Source organism: Taudactylus pleione, unplaced genomic scaffold (assembly GCF_031769625.1).
Source record: "Taudactylus pleione unplaced genomic scaffold, aTauple2 ptg000520l, whole genome shotgun sequence".
NCBI lineage: Eukaryota > Metazoa > Chordata > Amphibia > Anura > Myobatrachidae > Taudactylus > Taudactylus pleione.
Genome location: NW_028284922.1, coordinates 621,729 through 640,743, shown reverse-complemented (window position 1 = coordinate 640,743; position 19,015 = coordinate 621,729). Strand labels below are relative to the sequence as shown.

The 19,015-nt window shown below is 42.5% G+C and overlaps 1 protein-coding gene across 2 annotated transcripts in view; it reads right to left on the bottom strand.

Annotated features, from left to right (window-relative positions):
- The window catches only part of SEL1L3 (SEL1L family member 3), a 103,390-nt gene that overhangs the window by 67,608 nt on the left and 16,767 nt on the right, over positions 1 to 19,015 (bottom strand). For both annotated transcript variants that reach the window (XR_015870057.1, XM_088450610.1), the window contains exons 3-6: positions 16,639 to 16,768; positions 10,740 to 10,861; positions 8,815 to 8,930; positions 3,029 to 3,087 (exon numbers count right to left, since the gene is read on the bottom strand). Coding sequence is in view for 1 of the 2 variants with exons in the window: in XM_088450610.1 (XP_088306736.1) it covers positions 3,029 to 3,087; positions 8,815 to 8,930; positions 10,740 to 10,861; positions 16,639 to 16,768 (427 nt within the window). In the remaining variant the exon portion in view is untranslated. The remainder of the gene's footprint in view (positions 1 to 3,028; positions 3,088 to 8,814; positions 8,931 to 10,739; positions 10,862 to 16,638; positions 16,769 to 19,015) is intronic.

Below are 19,015 nucleotides of genomic sequence, written 5' to 3'. Positions count from 1 at the left end.
TTGGAACTACTAACCCATCCAGCGGGTAAAATTAGCCCAAAACTTAGAAGGGCAATGCTTTAAATCGCAAAACACCCATGTTTTGCTATTAAGCACATTTTGCTTTTAAAGCAGTGTTATAGAGTTTTAGTAAATTATACTCTGTGACACCAAGTGTCAAACATGCAGGAGGAAATGTGATGGTCTGGGGCACTTTAGATGAACCCAGAGTTGGCGACTTGCACAGAGTGACTGGCACTTTGAATCAAAAGGGCTACCTCATCATTTTGATGGGTTCCGTATTATAGACAGTAAAAAGGTCGACAATGTCTTGATAGACACCAGGGGCCAAATGTAATAGAGTGAGAGTTTAGCAGTAAACTCTCACATTGGTCGAGTTTTATCTTCAAAACGGGAAAACATCTGGATGAGATTTTAAATCGTGGGAGTTTTTTGAGTCTGAAAAACATGAGTTTGCTCTGTTGCTTTATTCTTCGACTCTATTACATTGGCCGAGTTTAAAAAGTGTGAGAAGACTCAAGTTTTCTAAACTCTCACCCTATTAAATTTGGCCACTGATGTTAGACAGTGAATAGGTTAACTGGGACAAAAGATCGACAAGTACACAAAAGGTCGACACACCAAAGGTCGACATGTAAGAAGGTCGACGGGTACAAATGTTCGACAGGGTCAAAAGGTCGACATGAAAGTGGACGACATGATTTTTTGTAAAAAAAAAATTTAGGTTTAGGGTTAGACACTTACCAGAGGGTTAGGCAATTACCCCGACGGTTAGGGTTAGGCACCAGGAGGGAGGGTTAGGCACTTACTGGACGGTTAGGGTTAGGCACTAGAAGGTACGGTTCGGGTCAGGCACCTACCCTGACGTTAAGGTTAGGCACCAGGAGGGAGGGTTAGGGTTAGGCACCAGGAGGGAGGGTTAGGGTGAAGATTAACGCTAAAAAAATAATATAAAAAAATAAGCATGTTTCGACCATTTTTGTGTCGACCATTTTTAAGTCGACCTTTCAACCCTGTCAACCATTTGTACCTGTCAAGCTTCTTATATGTTATTTTTCAATAAAAAAAAATATTGTAATTAAATTTGGGGTGCCTAAACTAACGAGAAAGTTTATTTTGGGGTAATTTGAGGACAATTTTTCTCAAGAAAAATTGTAGTAAGCCCTGTTTACTGAAACAAACTTTCAGTTTTTCCCTTTCCTTACCATTCCTATTTCATTTATGTGAAAAAAAGATTCTTTAATTTCAATTCCCAGTAAGAGTCTGCTTTGGCATGACAATAAATAAAGCACAGGGACAGACATTTAACGTGGCTGGAAGTGAGCTAAGTGGCCTTTTTGTGTGTCACGCCAACACTAAATCTTTTTGTGTAGACGTCAGGAGGATAAACGTCTACAAGGGAATCTTATAAGCCCTCAGATAAAAAAAGGCTACCAAAATTCTCCCGTGCGAAGCTGGGGCAGGTGGCTAGTATATACAGTTCTGTGCAAAAGGTTTAGGCAGGTGTGGAAAAATTGCTGCAAAGTAAGAATGCTCTCAAAAATAGAAGTGTTAATAGTTTATTTTTATCAATTAAGAAAATGCAAAGTGAACGAACAGAAGATAAATCTAAATCTAAAGCAAATAAATATTTGGTGTGACCACCCTTTGCCTTTAAAACAGCATCAATTCTTCTAGGTACATTTGCACACAGTTTTTGAAGGAACTCAGCAGGAAGGTTGTCCCAAACATCTTGGAGAACTAACCACAAATCTTCTGTGGATGTAGGCTTGCTCATATCCTTCTGTCTCTTCATGTAATCCCAGACAGACTCACTGATGTTGAGATCAGGGCTCTGTGTGGACCGTATAATCACTTCCAAGACTCCTTGTTCTTCTTTATGCTGAAGATAGTTCTTAATGACATTGGCTGTATTTTTGGTGTCGTTGACCTGCTGCAGAATAAATTTGTAGCCAATCAGACGCATCCCTGATGGTACTGTATGATGGATAAGCACCTGCCTGTATTTCTCAGCATTGAGGACATCATTCATTCTGACCAAACCCCCAACTCCATTTGCTGAAATGCAGCCCCAAACTTGCAAGGAACCTTCACCATGCTTCACTGTTGCCTGCAGACACTCATTATTGTACCACTCTCCAGCCCTTCAGCGAATAAACATCCTTGTTACAGCCAAATATTTCAAATTTTTACTCATTAGTCCAGAGCCCCTGATGCCAATTTCCTGCACCCCAGTTCCTGTGTTTTCGTGCATAGTTGAGTCGCTTGGCCTTGTTTCCACATAGAAGGTTTAGCTTTTTGGCTGCAATTCTTCCATGAAGACCACTTCTGGCCAGACTACTCCGAACAGTAGATGGGTATACCTGGGTCCCACTGGTTTCTGAAAAGTTTCTGCCAGTTCTGAGCTGATGGCACTGCTGGATATCTTCCAATTTCGAAGGGAAGTAAGCATGATATGTTTTTCATCTGATGCACTAAGTTTCCATGGCCGACCACTGCGTCTACGGTCCTCAACGTTGCCCTTTTTTGTTGTGCTTCTTCAAAAGAGCTTGAGCAGCACATCTTGAAACCCCAGTCTGCTTTGAAATCTGTGCCTGAGAGAGACCTTGCTGATACAGTATAACTACCTTGTGTCTTGTTGCTGTGCTCAGTCTTGCCATGGTGTATGACCTGTGACATGAAATTGTCTTCCACAACCTCACCTTTGTAGCATAGTTTGGCTGTTCCTCACCCAATTTTAAGTCTCCTACACAGTTGGTTAAGTTAATTACTGTGTTTCAACCTACATATAAAAATGCAACACCAGTTTACTGTATACTTTAGGTTTCAGTGGACCAAAAAAGTGGTAGCACTTAATCAGATGCATAGAAAATGTAATTTGGATGTTGAATATATCATAATCTATCAAGGTATAGGATTATTAATTAAACCTATTTCTCTGTATATCATGTAACAGCTCTGTTAATATAGATTGAGCAGTACTTTAAGAACCCATATGACAAATACTTGTTTATTAAAATTTACTTACCTGAATGTCTGATTTTCATGACTTTCTAATTCTTGTCCAAGAAAAGTTTTTAATATTATCTAAAATTCAAGAATATATAGCTTTAAAACATCAAATAATAACAACAAATAATAATAATAATAATAATAATAATTTAAGAGGTGACAATTAATGACATGAACTGGACATAGCACTTTTATCCACAAAAATATAACAGTAAATAGACTACCAACATTTAAGATAAAAACATTGTTGCTATGATCCCTAGGTCATAACATCTTAATCCATTGTAAAAAAAATGTTGCATAACACCTTCATCCACTTGCCTCTTCCATTATAGTAATAACAAATACAGATAATACAAGTAAATTGTATTAACAGCAAAAAATGATAGTGATATCACCAACAACAACAAATAATAATTTTATTAATAATAAAATCAACTATTATAGTAGACTATGGGGCGAATTCAATTAGCCACGAAAAGCCGTTATCGGCAAAAAGCGCTATGATTTAACCTCATTCGCCTGTTTGGATGCGATATTTTCACCATGCGTTTCCCGGCTTATCTCCGTATTCTATTACAAAACAATCGAAAACAGGGACAGGCGAATGTATTTAATTACGAAACTAGCGAAAAGTACAGCCTATTTTGGGGAAATCAGTCTGTACCCCAAAAAAAGCCTCACTAACCCTGGAAATCAATATAGAAGAGAATTAATAGCCCTAATAAAAGTATTTAGTGATCTTAAAATGAGTCAAATGGCTTTTATATGCATGTTTGCATAAATGTGAAAAAATTATATAATGCAATGTTTTTGTGAGAAAAATAAGTACCGCAGATAAATTTGGGGTACATGTAAATGGGTACTAGTATATTTTGGTGTCTCTAAAGTGAAGACTTAAAAAATCTCAAAAATACACCTGCTGCAGCCTCCTGCAATCCTAAAAACACCTGTCTCAACCTTATAGCCCCCCAAAATACCAGGCCCACTACTTTAATCCCATTTTCCAACACTTTTTAAATTTCCGCACCAAAAATGACGTCTTTTTTTGGGGTGAATTAAGATATGTTTTTTTTTTACTAATTAGTCATTTTGGGGTATGTCCAAAGGGTTCTGATCCAAGGTCCTGATTCAGAGACGCCTCCAGGTCGCTCGCATAGCTGTGGGTGACCACCCACAGCTTGTGCGGGCGGCCTGGCTATGGTTGCGATTATCGCGACCATCGGGCTTGCGACGAGACCCTTGTGGTAGGGTCTCGTCCACCGCAAGCCCCAGTGAACTTCCTGCTCTAATAGAGCAGGAAGTTCACTACTGACATCACTACTGACCACTCACAGCTAATGCGAGCAGCCGGGATGATGGTCACGATGGTCAAGACCATCGCGACCATCGGGCTTGCGATGAGACCCTGGTGGTAGGGTCTCGTGGCCGCAAGCCCCAGAGAGCTTTCGGCTCAAACAGAGCCGAAAGCTCTCCCATTGACATCACTTGTGATGTCAGTGGGGCCTCCCCCAAATGGTAGGCGTTCTCATGGGAACGCCTCTGTTTGGGCAGCCACCCCCCCCCGGCCCACCCACCAAAGGGGGCGAGCTGTCACTCAACATCGACAGCACGTCCCCTTTGGTGCGAGACCCGGAGCGACGGATTGCCCGCCACTATCCGGGTCTCGCGCATGCACATGACGGAGCCGGCTCTGTCGTGCGCATGCGCTGTGGGCCACCATCGACCCGGTTGCGAGCACTCAGCGCTTGCGACCGGGTCTGAATCAGGCCCAGTGTCCCGACATTTTAACCTTAAAATAAAGATTTTTCCTACCATCTCTCACCCTCAGGGAGGTGCAAATGGAAAAATGTGAGTTTACTCAGACTCGTTCATAGCGAGTTGCGAATTTGCAGGGAAAATGGCAACTCACACCTAACTAAATTGACCCCATAGAGCAGAGAAAAGACCTGTTCTGTGGTAAACAGGGTATTTCTCTGCTTGGTGCTATTCACAGAGCAGGTTACCGTGGAGAATTTATATGGATTAATTAATTCACCCGCCGCTCCATGGTTGAATCGCTTCACCATACTGTAGCAGACAGCGCATGTGTAGAAAATAAAAAATGCACAGAAGGAGAGAAAAAAAGAAAGAAGACACGGACTGCAAAAAGCTGGATACAGGATCGCAACGGGGATAAAGTAAATCATCATGAATACCAAAATGAAAAAAAACAATAGAATGCGATGTTTAGTGAAAAGTAAAACCAAGACAGTGCTCTTTTACATGAATAGACCCCTAAAACGGGATACGGTCAGCATCCCGACAAGCGGGATGCCGTCTGCTTGAACCCCGCATCGGAATCCTGAACGCCGAAACAACACCGGCGCCAAAATCCTGACATGACTTGGGATGCAGACGTCCGGATCCCGGCGGACGGCATCACGATCGTAAGGACAGGTGAGTATCAGCCACGGGGGACGACGACTTAGGTTTAGGCGCCCCTGGGGGTGTTAGCATTAGGCTGCGGGAGAGGGGAGGTTAGGGTCAGGCTCCAGGCAGGGGGGGTTAGGTACAGGCACCACCTGGGGGGTTTAGGGCTAGGCACTAAGGGGGAGGGTTAGGCTTAGGCACTAAGGGGGAAGGGTTAGGTTTAGGCACTTACTAGGGGGAGGTTAGGGTGCATGGTAGGGAGAGTAAGGGTGCATACAAACACAAATATTTTGTTACCAACGATTTTATGAACGATTTTCTGTCAGATTATCTGTCAGATTTTTTAAAGTGCTAATATATAGACATGCATGCCTTCATACTAATATATAGACATGCATGCCTTCATACTAATATATAGACATGCATGCCTTCATACAAATATATAGACATGCATGCCTTCATACAAATATATAGCAATGCATGCCTTCATACAAATATATAGACATCCATGCCTTTATACTAATATATAAACATGCATGCCTTCATACTACTATATAGACATGCATGCCTTCATACTACTATATAGACATGCATGCCTTCATACTACTATATAGACATGCATGCCTTCATACTAATAAATAGACATGCATGCCTTCATACTAATATATAGACATGCATGCCTTCATACTAATATATAGGAATGCATGCCTTCATAGTAATATATAGGAATGCATGCCTTCATACTAATATATAGACATGCATGCCTTTATACTAATATATAGACATGCATGCCTTCATACTAATATATAGCCATGCATACCTTCATACTAATATATAGGAATGCATGCCTTCATACTAATATATAGCCATGCATGCCTTCATACTAATATATAGACATGGATGCCTTCATACTAATATATAGCCATGCATACCTTCATACTAATATATAGCCATGCATACCTTCATACTAATATATAGGAATGCATGCCTTCATACTAATATATAGCCATGCATGCCTTCATACTAATATATAGGAATGCATGCCTTCATACAAATATATAGACATGCATGCCTTCATACTAATATATCGACATGCATGCCTTCATACTAATATATAGGAATGCATGCCTTCATACAAATATATAGACATGCACGCCTTCATACTAATATATAGGAATGCATGCCTTCATACAAATATATCGACATGCATGCCTTCATACTAATATATAGACATGGATGCCTTCATACTAATATATAGACATGCATGCCTTCATACTAATATATAGACATGCATGCCTTCATACTAATATATAGACATGCATGCCTTCATATACTAATATATAGACATGCATGCCTTCATATACTAATATATAGACATGCATGCCTTCATACTAATATATAGGAATGCATGCCTTCATACTAATATATAGACATGCATGCCTTCATACTAATATATAGACATGCATGCCTTCATACTAATATATAGACATGCATGCCTTCATACTAATATATAGACATGCATGCCTTCATACTAATATATAGGAATGCACGCCTTCATACTAATATATAGGAATGCACGCCTTCATACTAATATATAGGAATGCACGCCTTCATACTAATATATAGGAATGCACGCCTTCATACTAATATATAGGAATGCACGCCTTCATACTAATATATAGGAATGCACGCCTTCATACTAATATATAGGAATGCACGCCTTCATACTAATATATAGGAATGCACGCCTTCATACTAATATATAGGAATGCATGCCTTCATACTAATATATAGGAATGCATGCCTTCATACTAATATATAGACATGCATGCCTTCATACTAATATATAGGAATGCATGCCTTCATACTAATATATAGGAATGCATGCCTTCATACTAATATATAGGAATGCATGCCTTCATACTAATATATAGGAATGCATGCCTTCATACTAATATATAGGAATGCATGCCTTCATACTGTGCAACCATGCAGGGCACGATGTGCTACCGATGCTGCCACCTCCATCGCTGCCCCATGGTCCTTGCTTCTGGCTAGCAGGGTGCCTGGTATGGCATCCAGCAGCCAATATCACTGTGGCTGTGATGCCCGGAGTGTCCTTTGGACGCTCTGAGCATGCCATGTCCCCTGCTACGTATAAATACAGCCGCTCGAAAGCGACCTGGGCAATGCTGCACTTCCCGATGTTGGTGGCCCCGCCCCATCTGCGTGACCTCATGACATCATGAACGCGGAAGCCCTGTTATGGCACTGCAACCATGTGAACATAATGCAGTAAATATACAGAAGAGTCTTGAAGATGAGAAATGTGACTGCAGTGCTCTGTAGTGGAAAGAAGAGCTGCTTTGGAATAGAAGCGGTAACATTGAGCAATGTTACAGTCATGTCATGTTACATACAGATCTGTCCTCACTCATCTTTGCTGCAGTTGCATCAAACAGCCCCTCGCGGTGTGACTGGTCGCGTGAGCTTCTACTAGCGCTGGTCATCTTTTTTTTGCGTCAAAAAAGAGCCTAATTCGCAATGCAATGTGACTAGGACGCACTGGGAGACTCTGATGATTAATTTGATATGTGACACTTGTCTCTCTATCAGCATGCGATGTGCTACCATGCTGCAGCTTTTTTCCACACCAATTTCCGATTACATTCTCAGCTGCACACAGATATACATGTGTCACATATCAAATGAATCAGCAAGTCTCCTGGTTTGTCCTAGTCGGATCACATTGCGACTTAAGCTGGGTATACACTGGAGCTATGTCAGGCTGATTTGCCGTTTCGTAACAACAAATCGCCAATAAGGTCACATGACGACATTGCTAGCAATATGGTGCACATCACCAGGCGTATACATGCTGAAGAGCCTCTGAAGACATCAGCTTTTGCCATTTCCAGCCAGTGATCTTAAAGATGGTTGTTCTAGTGTGTAGAGGAGCAACGATAAATCGTAATCAAACTATATGATATATCGTTCGGTTGTTTGCAAGATTGCAGTGCTCAATCTTGCAAATAACCGAGTGCTCAATATTGCTAGTTCTGGCCTCATGGGAAATCGTCTGGAAAGTCTGAACGATTGCCGGTCATCTCAGTGTGTACCCAGCTTTAGAGGCATTTTTGGTACAAAAAGACGCCCAACGCTAGCAGAGCTGCATGGGACCTGATACTCACCCCATATCACACGGCATGGTGTATTGAGGCAAAATGAGCAAGGACACAACTGTTTATTAGACTTTACATTTCTTTTTTGGGGTTATTGGTCCTGTAAAAAAATATTGTTTTAATGCATTCTTTTAATATTTAAATAATAAAATAAAAACAGAAAAGAAACCCAGAAACACAGAAAATGAGAATTCTTCAGTAAAATTACCATTTTTCTGTAAACTGTAACATCCAGACGGACCCATTGATACAATGGGAGATAAAATGTAGACAATATCGCAATACCGTTCCCATCAGCCAACTGCATCTGAACATGAACTTTACCTAATAACAGAAGGAAAACAGATCTATAAAACAGAGTACAAGAGTGTTAATTAACATGTTCTTAATTACCTCAGTATCTTCTTGAAAGGTTTTATACATTGTTCAATGTAGACAAACATTTTTTTTTTCTTAAATGTTTTTTTTTTTATATGTATATATATATATATATTTATTTTAACTTGCATCTATCAAATTTACACAAAGGGGGCAGCCATTTTGTGAGCTCAACCAATATTCTTGAAAATATTGAGTGATCTCAATTTATTAATTTACGTGTAAACTAGTGACATCCTTGAGGTACAATGTTGCTGTTTCTTAGTCCATTGATAAGAACTTTGTGTCGTGTCCAAGTGGGAATGGGTACGGGATGACGGTGCTTAGGATCACGGAGGTTAGAATCCTGACGCCGGCATCCTGACAGAGTTAGGATACAGACACCTGTTGGTAAGTATCCTAACCCTACCCCTAACCCTCCCTCCTCTGCACCCTAAACCTAAAATCCCCCCAGTGCCTATACTTAACCCTCCCCCACTAGTGCCTAAACCTCCCCCCCCTAGTGCCTAACTCTAACCCTCCCCCAGTGGCATAACTATAAATTTTTCTCCCCCCTGCCAAAAAAGTTTCAAGTGCCCCCCACCCCCCACCCAAAAAACAAACACACCCAAAGATCACGTTTACGGTATATGGTTTCATGATACAGTAATGTCCCTTACACATTATGACACACTAAGTAATGCCCCTTATAACACATTATGTCACACCATAATGCCCTTATAACAAATTATGCCACACCTTAATGCCTCTATAACGCATTATGCCACACTGTAATGCCCCTTACAACACATTATGCCACCCAGTAATGCCCCTTGCACATTATGCCCCTTATAACACATAATGCCACACAGTGCCCTCTATAGTAATCCCCCTGTAGTTGTGCCCCTTATACAATGCCCCCTGTAACAGTGCCCCTTATGCAGGGCCCTCTGTAGCTGTGCCCATATGCAGTGCCCCTGTAGTTGTGCCCCTATGCAGTGCCCCCTATAGTTGAGCCCATATGCAGTGCCCCCTGTAGTTGAGCCCATAAGCAGTGCCCCCTGTAGTTGAGCCCATATGCATTGCCTTCTGTAGTTGAGCCTATATGCAGTGCCCCCCGTAGCTGTGCCCATATGAGTGCCCTCTGTAGTTGTGCCCCTTAAAAAAGTGCCCTTGTAGTTTTGCTTCCCCCCTCCCCCCCTTACCTGAATCAACACGGCTGTCGCTCCCGCACTGACTGGATCTAACTTGATCCAGGAGGTGCGGCCGAGCAGGCTTCTCACGTCACTGGGAACACTGGCCTCTGATGTGATCGGGGGCTTCCTTACCCTCCGATCACTTCAGAGGCCAGCGTTCACAGTTGCAGTGGCGAAGCAACGGTTCCCGGCGCTCCCAAGCCACCGCGGGGGCCGTAGTTACGCCACTGCCCTCCCCCTAACTCCAATACTTACAGACGGGATCCCGACAGCCAGTATTTCAACTACCTCCTGTCCAAGTGACGTCATAGAATCATAGTGAATTTATAGGACATGTGTCACACAAGTGATGTTATAGATTTATTGTGAATTGATGTATCCTAGATCCAGTCCACATCACAGCAATATGTTGTATAGGTGACAGGTGTACTATAGAATTTGTTTTGAAAAGTTTTATAAACCAAGTAAAGTTAATGTTACTAGTATCAGTAGCACGGTGACCAGTGAATGCAGAGGGACCCACACAATATAGGCCTAAGTGTTTATTAAGTGTTTTGGTTAAAAATAAAGATTTCCTTACCTTCGCTATTGATAAAAAGAAGTGGTGTTGCGTACATGTTATCAGTATCTATGTGGTGGAAAATGCCACATTCTGTAGTTCTGCAATAGTTGAGCAAATACATCCAGATAGAAAGAGTAAACCTGGAATACAATGGTAACACAACTATCAATTAACATACTAGTGAAAAGGGAAAATGGGATTTATTTTACCATGATGGTACATTTCCAGAGTAGATTGTGTGGAAGCGCAAGTGTTACGTCTAAAGCTGGGTACACATCTATATTCCGGAGCGATGCGATGTAACGTCACACTGCATTGCCGTACACACTACACGTTCCTTCGTACAACGGCGCAATGTACTGTTACATGCTGCATGCAACTACACTGCGTCGTTCATCGCATCATCCCATCTGGCCGGCAACGACAAATTAGGGGCCTGATTCATAGATGGATGCAAAGGTGATTTGGAGACTCTGATTACTTTTACAATTCAAAGGTATTTATGTATATTTTATCCAGCAAGCACAAATGGCCAGCACTGTCTAATCCTTTAGAAATAATGAATAAATAAAATAAAATATTTATCTATATAATTTACGAGTATCTGTTCCTAGCATTGCATGGGTGTTTTTTTCCCCCACGCCTCTTCTCGCTTGCTCCTGATGGCGTGCACTGACCACTGGGGCTTGCGGCATTTGTACATGTTATGAGTAGCTGAGACTGATTCTGTGTAAGGGCCCAGATATGAGCAGCTGTGTCTTTTCCTCAGGTAACGTTCTGCTGTGCTTCATCTGCGTCTGTATGTGTGTTATACCAATTCCTGTGCTATGAAAGTCACAGCCCGGCATCTCTAGTACACTGTGAGCATCTTAGCACTGCATCTGTGATACAACTAATACCTCTTTTCCATCAAAAACCCGGGTCCGACCTGTGTTTTCAGACATGGTTCCAACCCAGGTCAGACACCATTTACAGAGTACCATCAATCTGGGTTATTCTCAGGTCAGCCCCATTCATATTGAACCCAGGTCTGCCCTGCTAAACTTGTTAGGTCATTAAAAGTGGGAGGTGACTGCTCCACAATCAATCAGCTCATTTTAGGCATGACCCAGGTCGGATAACCCGGGTTTCCTACATTAACAATGCACCATTGCCCAGGTCCATCCTGGGGCGACCCTGGTAGCTACCTGGGTTGGATTGCTGGGTCACTTGACCCGGGTTATTTTTCAGGGACCCTTTTACACTGAGTTGCGACCCGGGTAGACCTGGGTAGTGGTCCAGGTTTTTGCTCTGGTGTAAAAGGGGTATAAGATGCAAAATCAAAAAGAAAAATATGGTACGCTACTCCTCTCGGAGCGTCTGAGATGTGCCTGGCGTCTCAAGCCCAATGGCGTAAAGACGCTCAGTGTATGAGGACACAGCTGTACTAATATCTGTTATAATGTAAATGTTGCTATGTATTAGCAGTGATACTTTGATTGCCATACAAGTTGTTAATATGGATTTGCAAGGGATAAATTCCCAGAGAGAATGCTGGGGTCAAATCCATAGTCTGGCCTTTCTGACAGGACCCATAGCGGGGGGGGGGGGGGGGATTTCTTTAGCTGCGATAAGCCGCTTTTCCCAGGTACATACTCTTCATTCCATTTGCACAAAAAGTTTTCACCACCTCCTGAGTCGGTGAAAAGATGTGCAAAACCCTTATTTTTGTCTAAAAAATGTCGGGACTTGGTTCAGAACCACTTGGGGCAACCTCCTTAATGACTAATTAGGCAAAACGTTTTTTAATTAGCTTAATTTGGCCAATAATGACATGTCATTTTTGTGATGAAAAAGTACAAAATGAAGGAAAATGGGTTAATTGATGTGGGACAGGTACGTGGGGGTGCTATATGAGTGGGTCAGGTATATGGGGGTGCTATATGAGTGGGACAGGTACGTGGGGGTGCTATATGAGTGGGACAGGTACGTGGGGGTGCTATATGAGTGGGACAGGTACGTGGGGGTGCTATATGAGTGGGACAGGTACGTGGGGGTGCTATATGAGTGGGTCAGGTACATGGGGGTGCTATATGAGTGGGACAGGTACATGGGGGTGCTATATGAGTGGGACAGGTACGTGGGGGTGCTATATGAGTGGGTCAGGTATATGGGGGTGCTGTATGAGTGGGACAGGTACATGGGGTGCTATATGAGTGGGTCAGGTATATGGGGGTGCTATATGAGTGGGTCAGGTATATGGGGGTGCTATATGAGTGGGTCAGGTAGATGGGGGTGCTATATGAGTGGGTCAGGTAGATGGGGGTGCTATATGAGTGGGTCAGGTATATGGGGGTGCTATATGAGTGGGACAGGTACATGGGGGTGCTATATGAGTGGGATAGGTCCGTGGGGTTGCTATATGAGTGGGTCAGGTATATGGGGGTGCTATATGAGTGGGTCAGTATATGGGGGTGCTGTATGAGTGGGACAGGTACGTGGGGGTGCTATATGAGTGGGTCAGGTATATGGGGGTGCTATATGAGTGGGTCAGGTATATGGGGGTGCTATATGAGTGGGTCAGGTATATGGGGGTGCTATATCAGTGGGTCAGGTATATGGGGGTGCTGTATGAGTGGGTCAGGTATATGGGGGTGCTGTATGAGTGGGTCAAGTATATGGGGGTGCTATATGAGTGGGACAGGTACGTGGGGGTGCTGTATGAGTGGGTCAGGTATATGGGGGTGCTGTATGAGTGGGACAGGTACGTGGGGGTGCTATATGAGTGGGTCAGGTATATGGGGGTGCTATATGAGTGGGTCAGGTATATGGGGGTTCTATATGAGTGGGTCAGGTATATGGGGGTGCTGTATGAGTGGGACAGGTATGTGGGGGTGCTATATGAGTGGGTCAGGTATATGGGGGTGCTATATGAGTGGGTCAGGTATATGGGGGTGCTATATCAGTGGGTCAGGTATATGGGGGTGCTGTATGAGTGGGTCAAGTATATGGGGGTGCTATATGAGTGGGTCAGGTATATGGGGGTGCTATATCAGTGGGTCAGGTATATGGGGGTGCTGTATGAGTGGGTCAAGTATATGGGGGTGCTATATGAGTGGGACAGGTACGTGGGGGTGCTATATGAGTGTAATTGGTGTTTTTACTATTTCAGGTGGGTGTTAGAGGGGTATTTTAAAGGTTTATTAAAAGTGGCTTAAAATAACACAAATATATACTTATAGGCATTTTGATGCACTTCCAATGTAAAAAGAAAATTTATTTTGCCAAAAAAACACTTGTTTCCCATCATTATTTCACTGTATTAGAAACATGCATATAACAGCAATTTGACATATTTTAAGAACTCCAAATACTTTTATTAGGGCCACGAATACACTTTTATATTGTTATCCTAAATCAATTTTGCCTTTTTTGGGGTACAGACAGATTTCCCCATATTTACCTATACTTATCCCGGGTACCACCACGGAAACTTATCGCGCAAATGCTCCATCGCATCTTTCACAATAGGATTGCGCGACAAAATGCGAACGCACATAGTTGCGACAAGCGGAAATAACCCGCGAAGGGTGCAATAACTTAACGCTCATTAAGGTATCGCATTATTGCGGCTAATTGAATCCCCCCCCTAGACTTCTTCAGTGATATTTTCAGTTCAGCAGTATAGAGCGGTGAGAGATTGCAACTTAAGCCATGCAAATAAATATACAGTACCTGTACATACTGTATAGCTGTAATCTGAGCCTCTTACTTATGTGCACTGTAGCCTGTCATTATGTGCACTGGTCTTGGACACAAATGGCCCCCTGCCTTGTCTCTGGTGTTTAATCAATATACACACATTGTGGAAGCTATTTCTTAAGCAGATAACTGCCACAAACTGTAAAACTTTTGCTATCAGTGCTAACAATAATATACTGCAAATTTATGTGTGTGCAGCAAATATAACACAGGGGATTTTGTCCTGATTTGATCAAAGCATGTAAGCCTGCAGCCCAGCGGCAAGGGACCCCTTTATTTCTGCAGGTCCCTACACTAGCATACTGTATATGCCCAGCACATCATTACATTGCAGTTACATGTACTCACCTCCTAGATACAGAGGGACACATCTATACAGGGGCTGGCTGTGAGCCACACCCAACTAGGCCCCTTATAGCCTTCACTGAAAGCTGCCATGATAGCACAAGGCAACATTTTGAAACAGAACAGAAAAGAAATATGCCCGCGCCCGGTTTTTCCCATATTATACATGGTACCAGCAGCGTGGGTGTGGTGTGAGGGTAACATCACTCAACTGTGTAAATATTAGCACTGCCTCCATTACTGAATCAGGGCCTGGGGGTGTATTAATGTGAGTAGTATAAGTGGGGGGAGTTCCATACAAAAGGTCGACAATGAAAAGGTTGAAAATGATTTGGATGACACCAGAAGGTCGACATGACAAAATGTCGACATGGAAATGGTCAACACAATCTTTTAAAAAGTTTTTAGGGTTAGGTTTAGGCACTTACCAAAGCATTAGGCACTAGGGAGGGACGGTTAACTTTACCCTGACTGTTAGGGTTAGATACTAGCAAGGACGGGTATGGTTAGGCACTTACCCTGACGGTTAGGGTTAGGTACTAGGAGGGACAGTTAGTTAGGCACCAAGGGGAGGGTTACGGTTAGGGTGAAAATTAGGGTTATGAAAAAAAAAAATGTCAACCATATTTGTGTCGACCATTACCATGTTAACCTTTTGTACCTGTTGACTTTCTGTACTATCTAACTTTCATCATGTCGACCGTTTTCCATTTCGACCTTTTGGTGTACACCAAATTATTGTCGACCTTTTTATTGTCAACCTTTTGTATCATACCATAAGTCAGAGTAGGGTAAGCTCTAATAAAGAGAGGTGGTTTCAGAGACCACTGAAAGATATGTGATCGGGCAAGGTAGGAAGCTCCATAATTTGGCAGCAATCGTTATAGAGACAGAGATAGTTATAGAGACAGAGATAGTTATAGAGATAGACAGAAGACTGAGAAACTAGCAATGCCCCAGAAAAGGGGAAGAAAATGTGGTGAGACACGACCACAAAAGAGGTGGGAAGAGAAGAAGTAAAATGTATTTATGTCTACAAAGGGAATGTAAAAGAAATTACACTTATTGGGCAGATTATGAGTTGGATGCAGCTGCTATAATGCCCTCCCCTGGTGTACATCTGTGCGTCCCAATATGCAAGGCCTGAGACGCCCACCGCCATCGCCCGTAGATGTTGAAAAACCGACTAGTGCATCTTTAGGCGCACCATCCAGAGTTGCAGCTTCTCCATCCTAGTTGAGCGTCTGTACACAGCTACTTTCAGTGACCGGCTCACAACACTTCCGTAACACGCCAACATCCCCATGCGTGCGCTAAGCCACCTCCCTGTCACCACCCAGGAACACCTATAACATTTCTAAGGCATTTCTGAGACCGTACATCTCTTGTGTGTCTGTATCACAACTCCGACGCTGTGCACACGCTATCTGGAAGCGCGCGCAGTGCAACTTAGACGCATGCGCAGAAGAAAAAACAAAACGCTCCACTGCGTCTGACATTGGCAGTGCATGGGACTCAGGATCTGGCCCTATGGGCCAAATGTAATAGGGCGAGAGTTTAGAAAATGTGAGAGTTTAGCAGTAAACTGTCACATTGGTTGAGTTGTATCTTCAAAATGGGAAAACATCTGGATGACAGTTTAATCGTGAGAGTTTTTTGAGTGTGAAAACATGCGAGTGTGCCTATTCCCGGACTCTATTGCATTGGCCGGGTTAAAAAAGTGAGAGGTTACTGCTAGACTCTCACATTTTCTAAACTCTCACCCTATTACATTTGGCCCTATATGTTTATTACAGTGAGTGCAGAGCATTTCGGGAAGATTGGGTCTCACCTTGGATAATATTTGGCAAATTGTTGTCTCCTAATCTCCAGTTCTCGGTTCTTAAATGGCTGAAATATCTTGATAAGACCACTGTGTTCATTACTTGATGCAAGTGGACTAGACAGCACGGTAACCACATCTAAAGATAAATAGCAGAGGTTAGAAAACATAGGGCCTCATTTACTAACGAGTTTTATCACCAAAACAAGTGATAAATGTCACTGTGTATGATAATGGTGCTCCAGCCAATCAGCCCCCAACTGTCAGCTGTTAGAAAAATGACAGTTGGGAGCTGATTGGCTGGAGCACCATCTATCATACACAGTGACATTTATCACACGTTTTGGTGATAAAACTCGTTAGTAAATGGGGGCCATAATCTGCACAATACATATTTCATGTTATGATAAATTAAAAACCAATGGTATCCTAACCCGCCCATATGTGTCTATTTGATCTACGTGCGCATACACAACCAGATGATGCCAGTAACCTTTTTGGAAGTTCCTAAATGCAGGCGGTTTATATAGTTATTTGAGTAGTCTGTTATAAATCTGTGCATGTACATTTTAATGACATTATTCACGGCCTAAACCAGGAACAACCCCCTCAAATAAACAGTCTCCAGCTTTGGAATCACATTTAACTGTTTTGATCCACAACAAGAAATCTATGAGGAACATTACTGAAACGAGTCTGCACGCATCATGTAATACCTTGATCTTCCCAGTTAGCAGAAAGAGAAAAACTATTTAGATAGCGCTCTCCCAATGAGACACAATATAATTATATCATCAATATTTAAAAGTGTATTAAACACATGGTAGAAATTAAATCTCAGTAAAGGTAGTGTTATATTGTGGGCGGATTGTGATGTATTAGTCCACAGGTTCTCAAACTCGGTCCTCAGGACCCCAAATAGTGCATGTTTTCCAGGTCTACCAGCAGGAGTACAGGTGTATTCATTACTCCGTCTATGCTCGGTGGCTTCCTCAGAAGCATTGACGGAGGCGAACTTCTGAGGAAGCTGCCGAGCATAGACGGAGGTGGAGAAACGCGTAAAGGGTCTGCTTATTCAAACCAGCTGGCGTTAAAACACTCTTCACATCACCCGGGTGAACTGTGAGTACGGGAGCAACAAACAGTCTTTATAAATTGCATTTTCCTATACAATGAGACACAGCCATTCCTGTCCCAGTACAGCCTTGCACTAATTCCCATCGTAAAACACAGAGCTATACAATCAGACACAGCTGTTCCTGTCCCAGTACAGCCTTACACTAATTCTCATCATATAACACAGAGCTATACAATCAGACATAGCCGTTCCTGTCCCAGTACAGCCTTGCACTAATTCTCATCATATAGTGCAGAGCTATACAATCAGACACAGCCATTCCTGTCCCAGTACAGCCTTGTACTAATTTCCATCATAAAACACAGAGCTATACAATCAGACACAGCCATTCCTGTCCCAGTACAGCCTTACACTAATTCTCATCATATAACACTGAGCTATACAATCAGACACAGCCGTTCCTGTACCAGTACAGCCTTACATTAATTCTCATCATATAACACTGAGCTATACAATCAGACAGCCGTTCCTGTCCCCGTACAGCCTTGTACTAATTCCCATCATATAACGCAGAGCTACAGTATACAATTAGACACAGCTGTTCCTGTCCCAGTACAGCCTTGTACTAATTCCCATCATATAACGCAGAGCTACAGTATACAATTAGACACAGCTGTTCCTGTCCCAGTACAGCCTTGCACTAATTCCCATCATATAACGCAGAACTATACAATTAGACACAGCCATTCCTGTCCCAGTACAGCCTTGTACTAATTCCCATCATATACCACAGAGCTATACAATCAGACACAGACGTTCCTGTCCCAGTACAGATTACCTTTTCATTTTTACAAACGCACATATCAAAGTCAATTTAGTTAGGACCATAGTTGGGGGATACAGCAGGTGAAGGTGAGAGGGAAAGGGAAGGAGTGGTAGGACTGTGCTAGAGGGATGAGACAGACAGACAGGAGTAGAGGGAGGATAAATGTAGAATGGGGGGAAGAGACTAAAGAGGGTGAAAGGAAGAGGGTAATATTTCACCAGGAGCAGTGGATTGTAATATATATATATACACACACAAATACCAGACAGTCATATAGATACACATTTGTACATACATGCAGAGACTCCTATTCATATCCATGTACAGATACACATATACATAGGTACATACAAGCACACATACAGTAGACACACATATACCCATATACATAGGTACAAACAAACATGTACATATAGGGCTCTATTGACTACAATCCGCATATTGAATGCAGATTGTAGTGTGATATTATCACAGGGATTTAC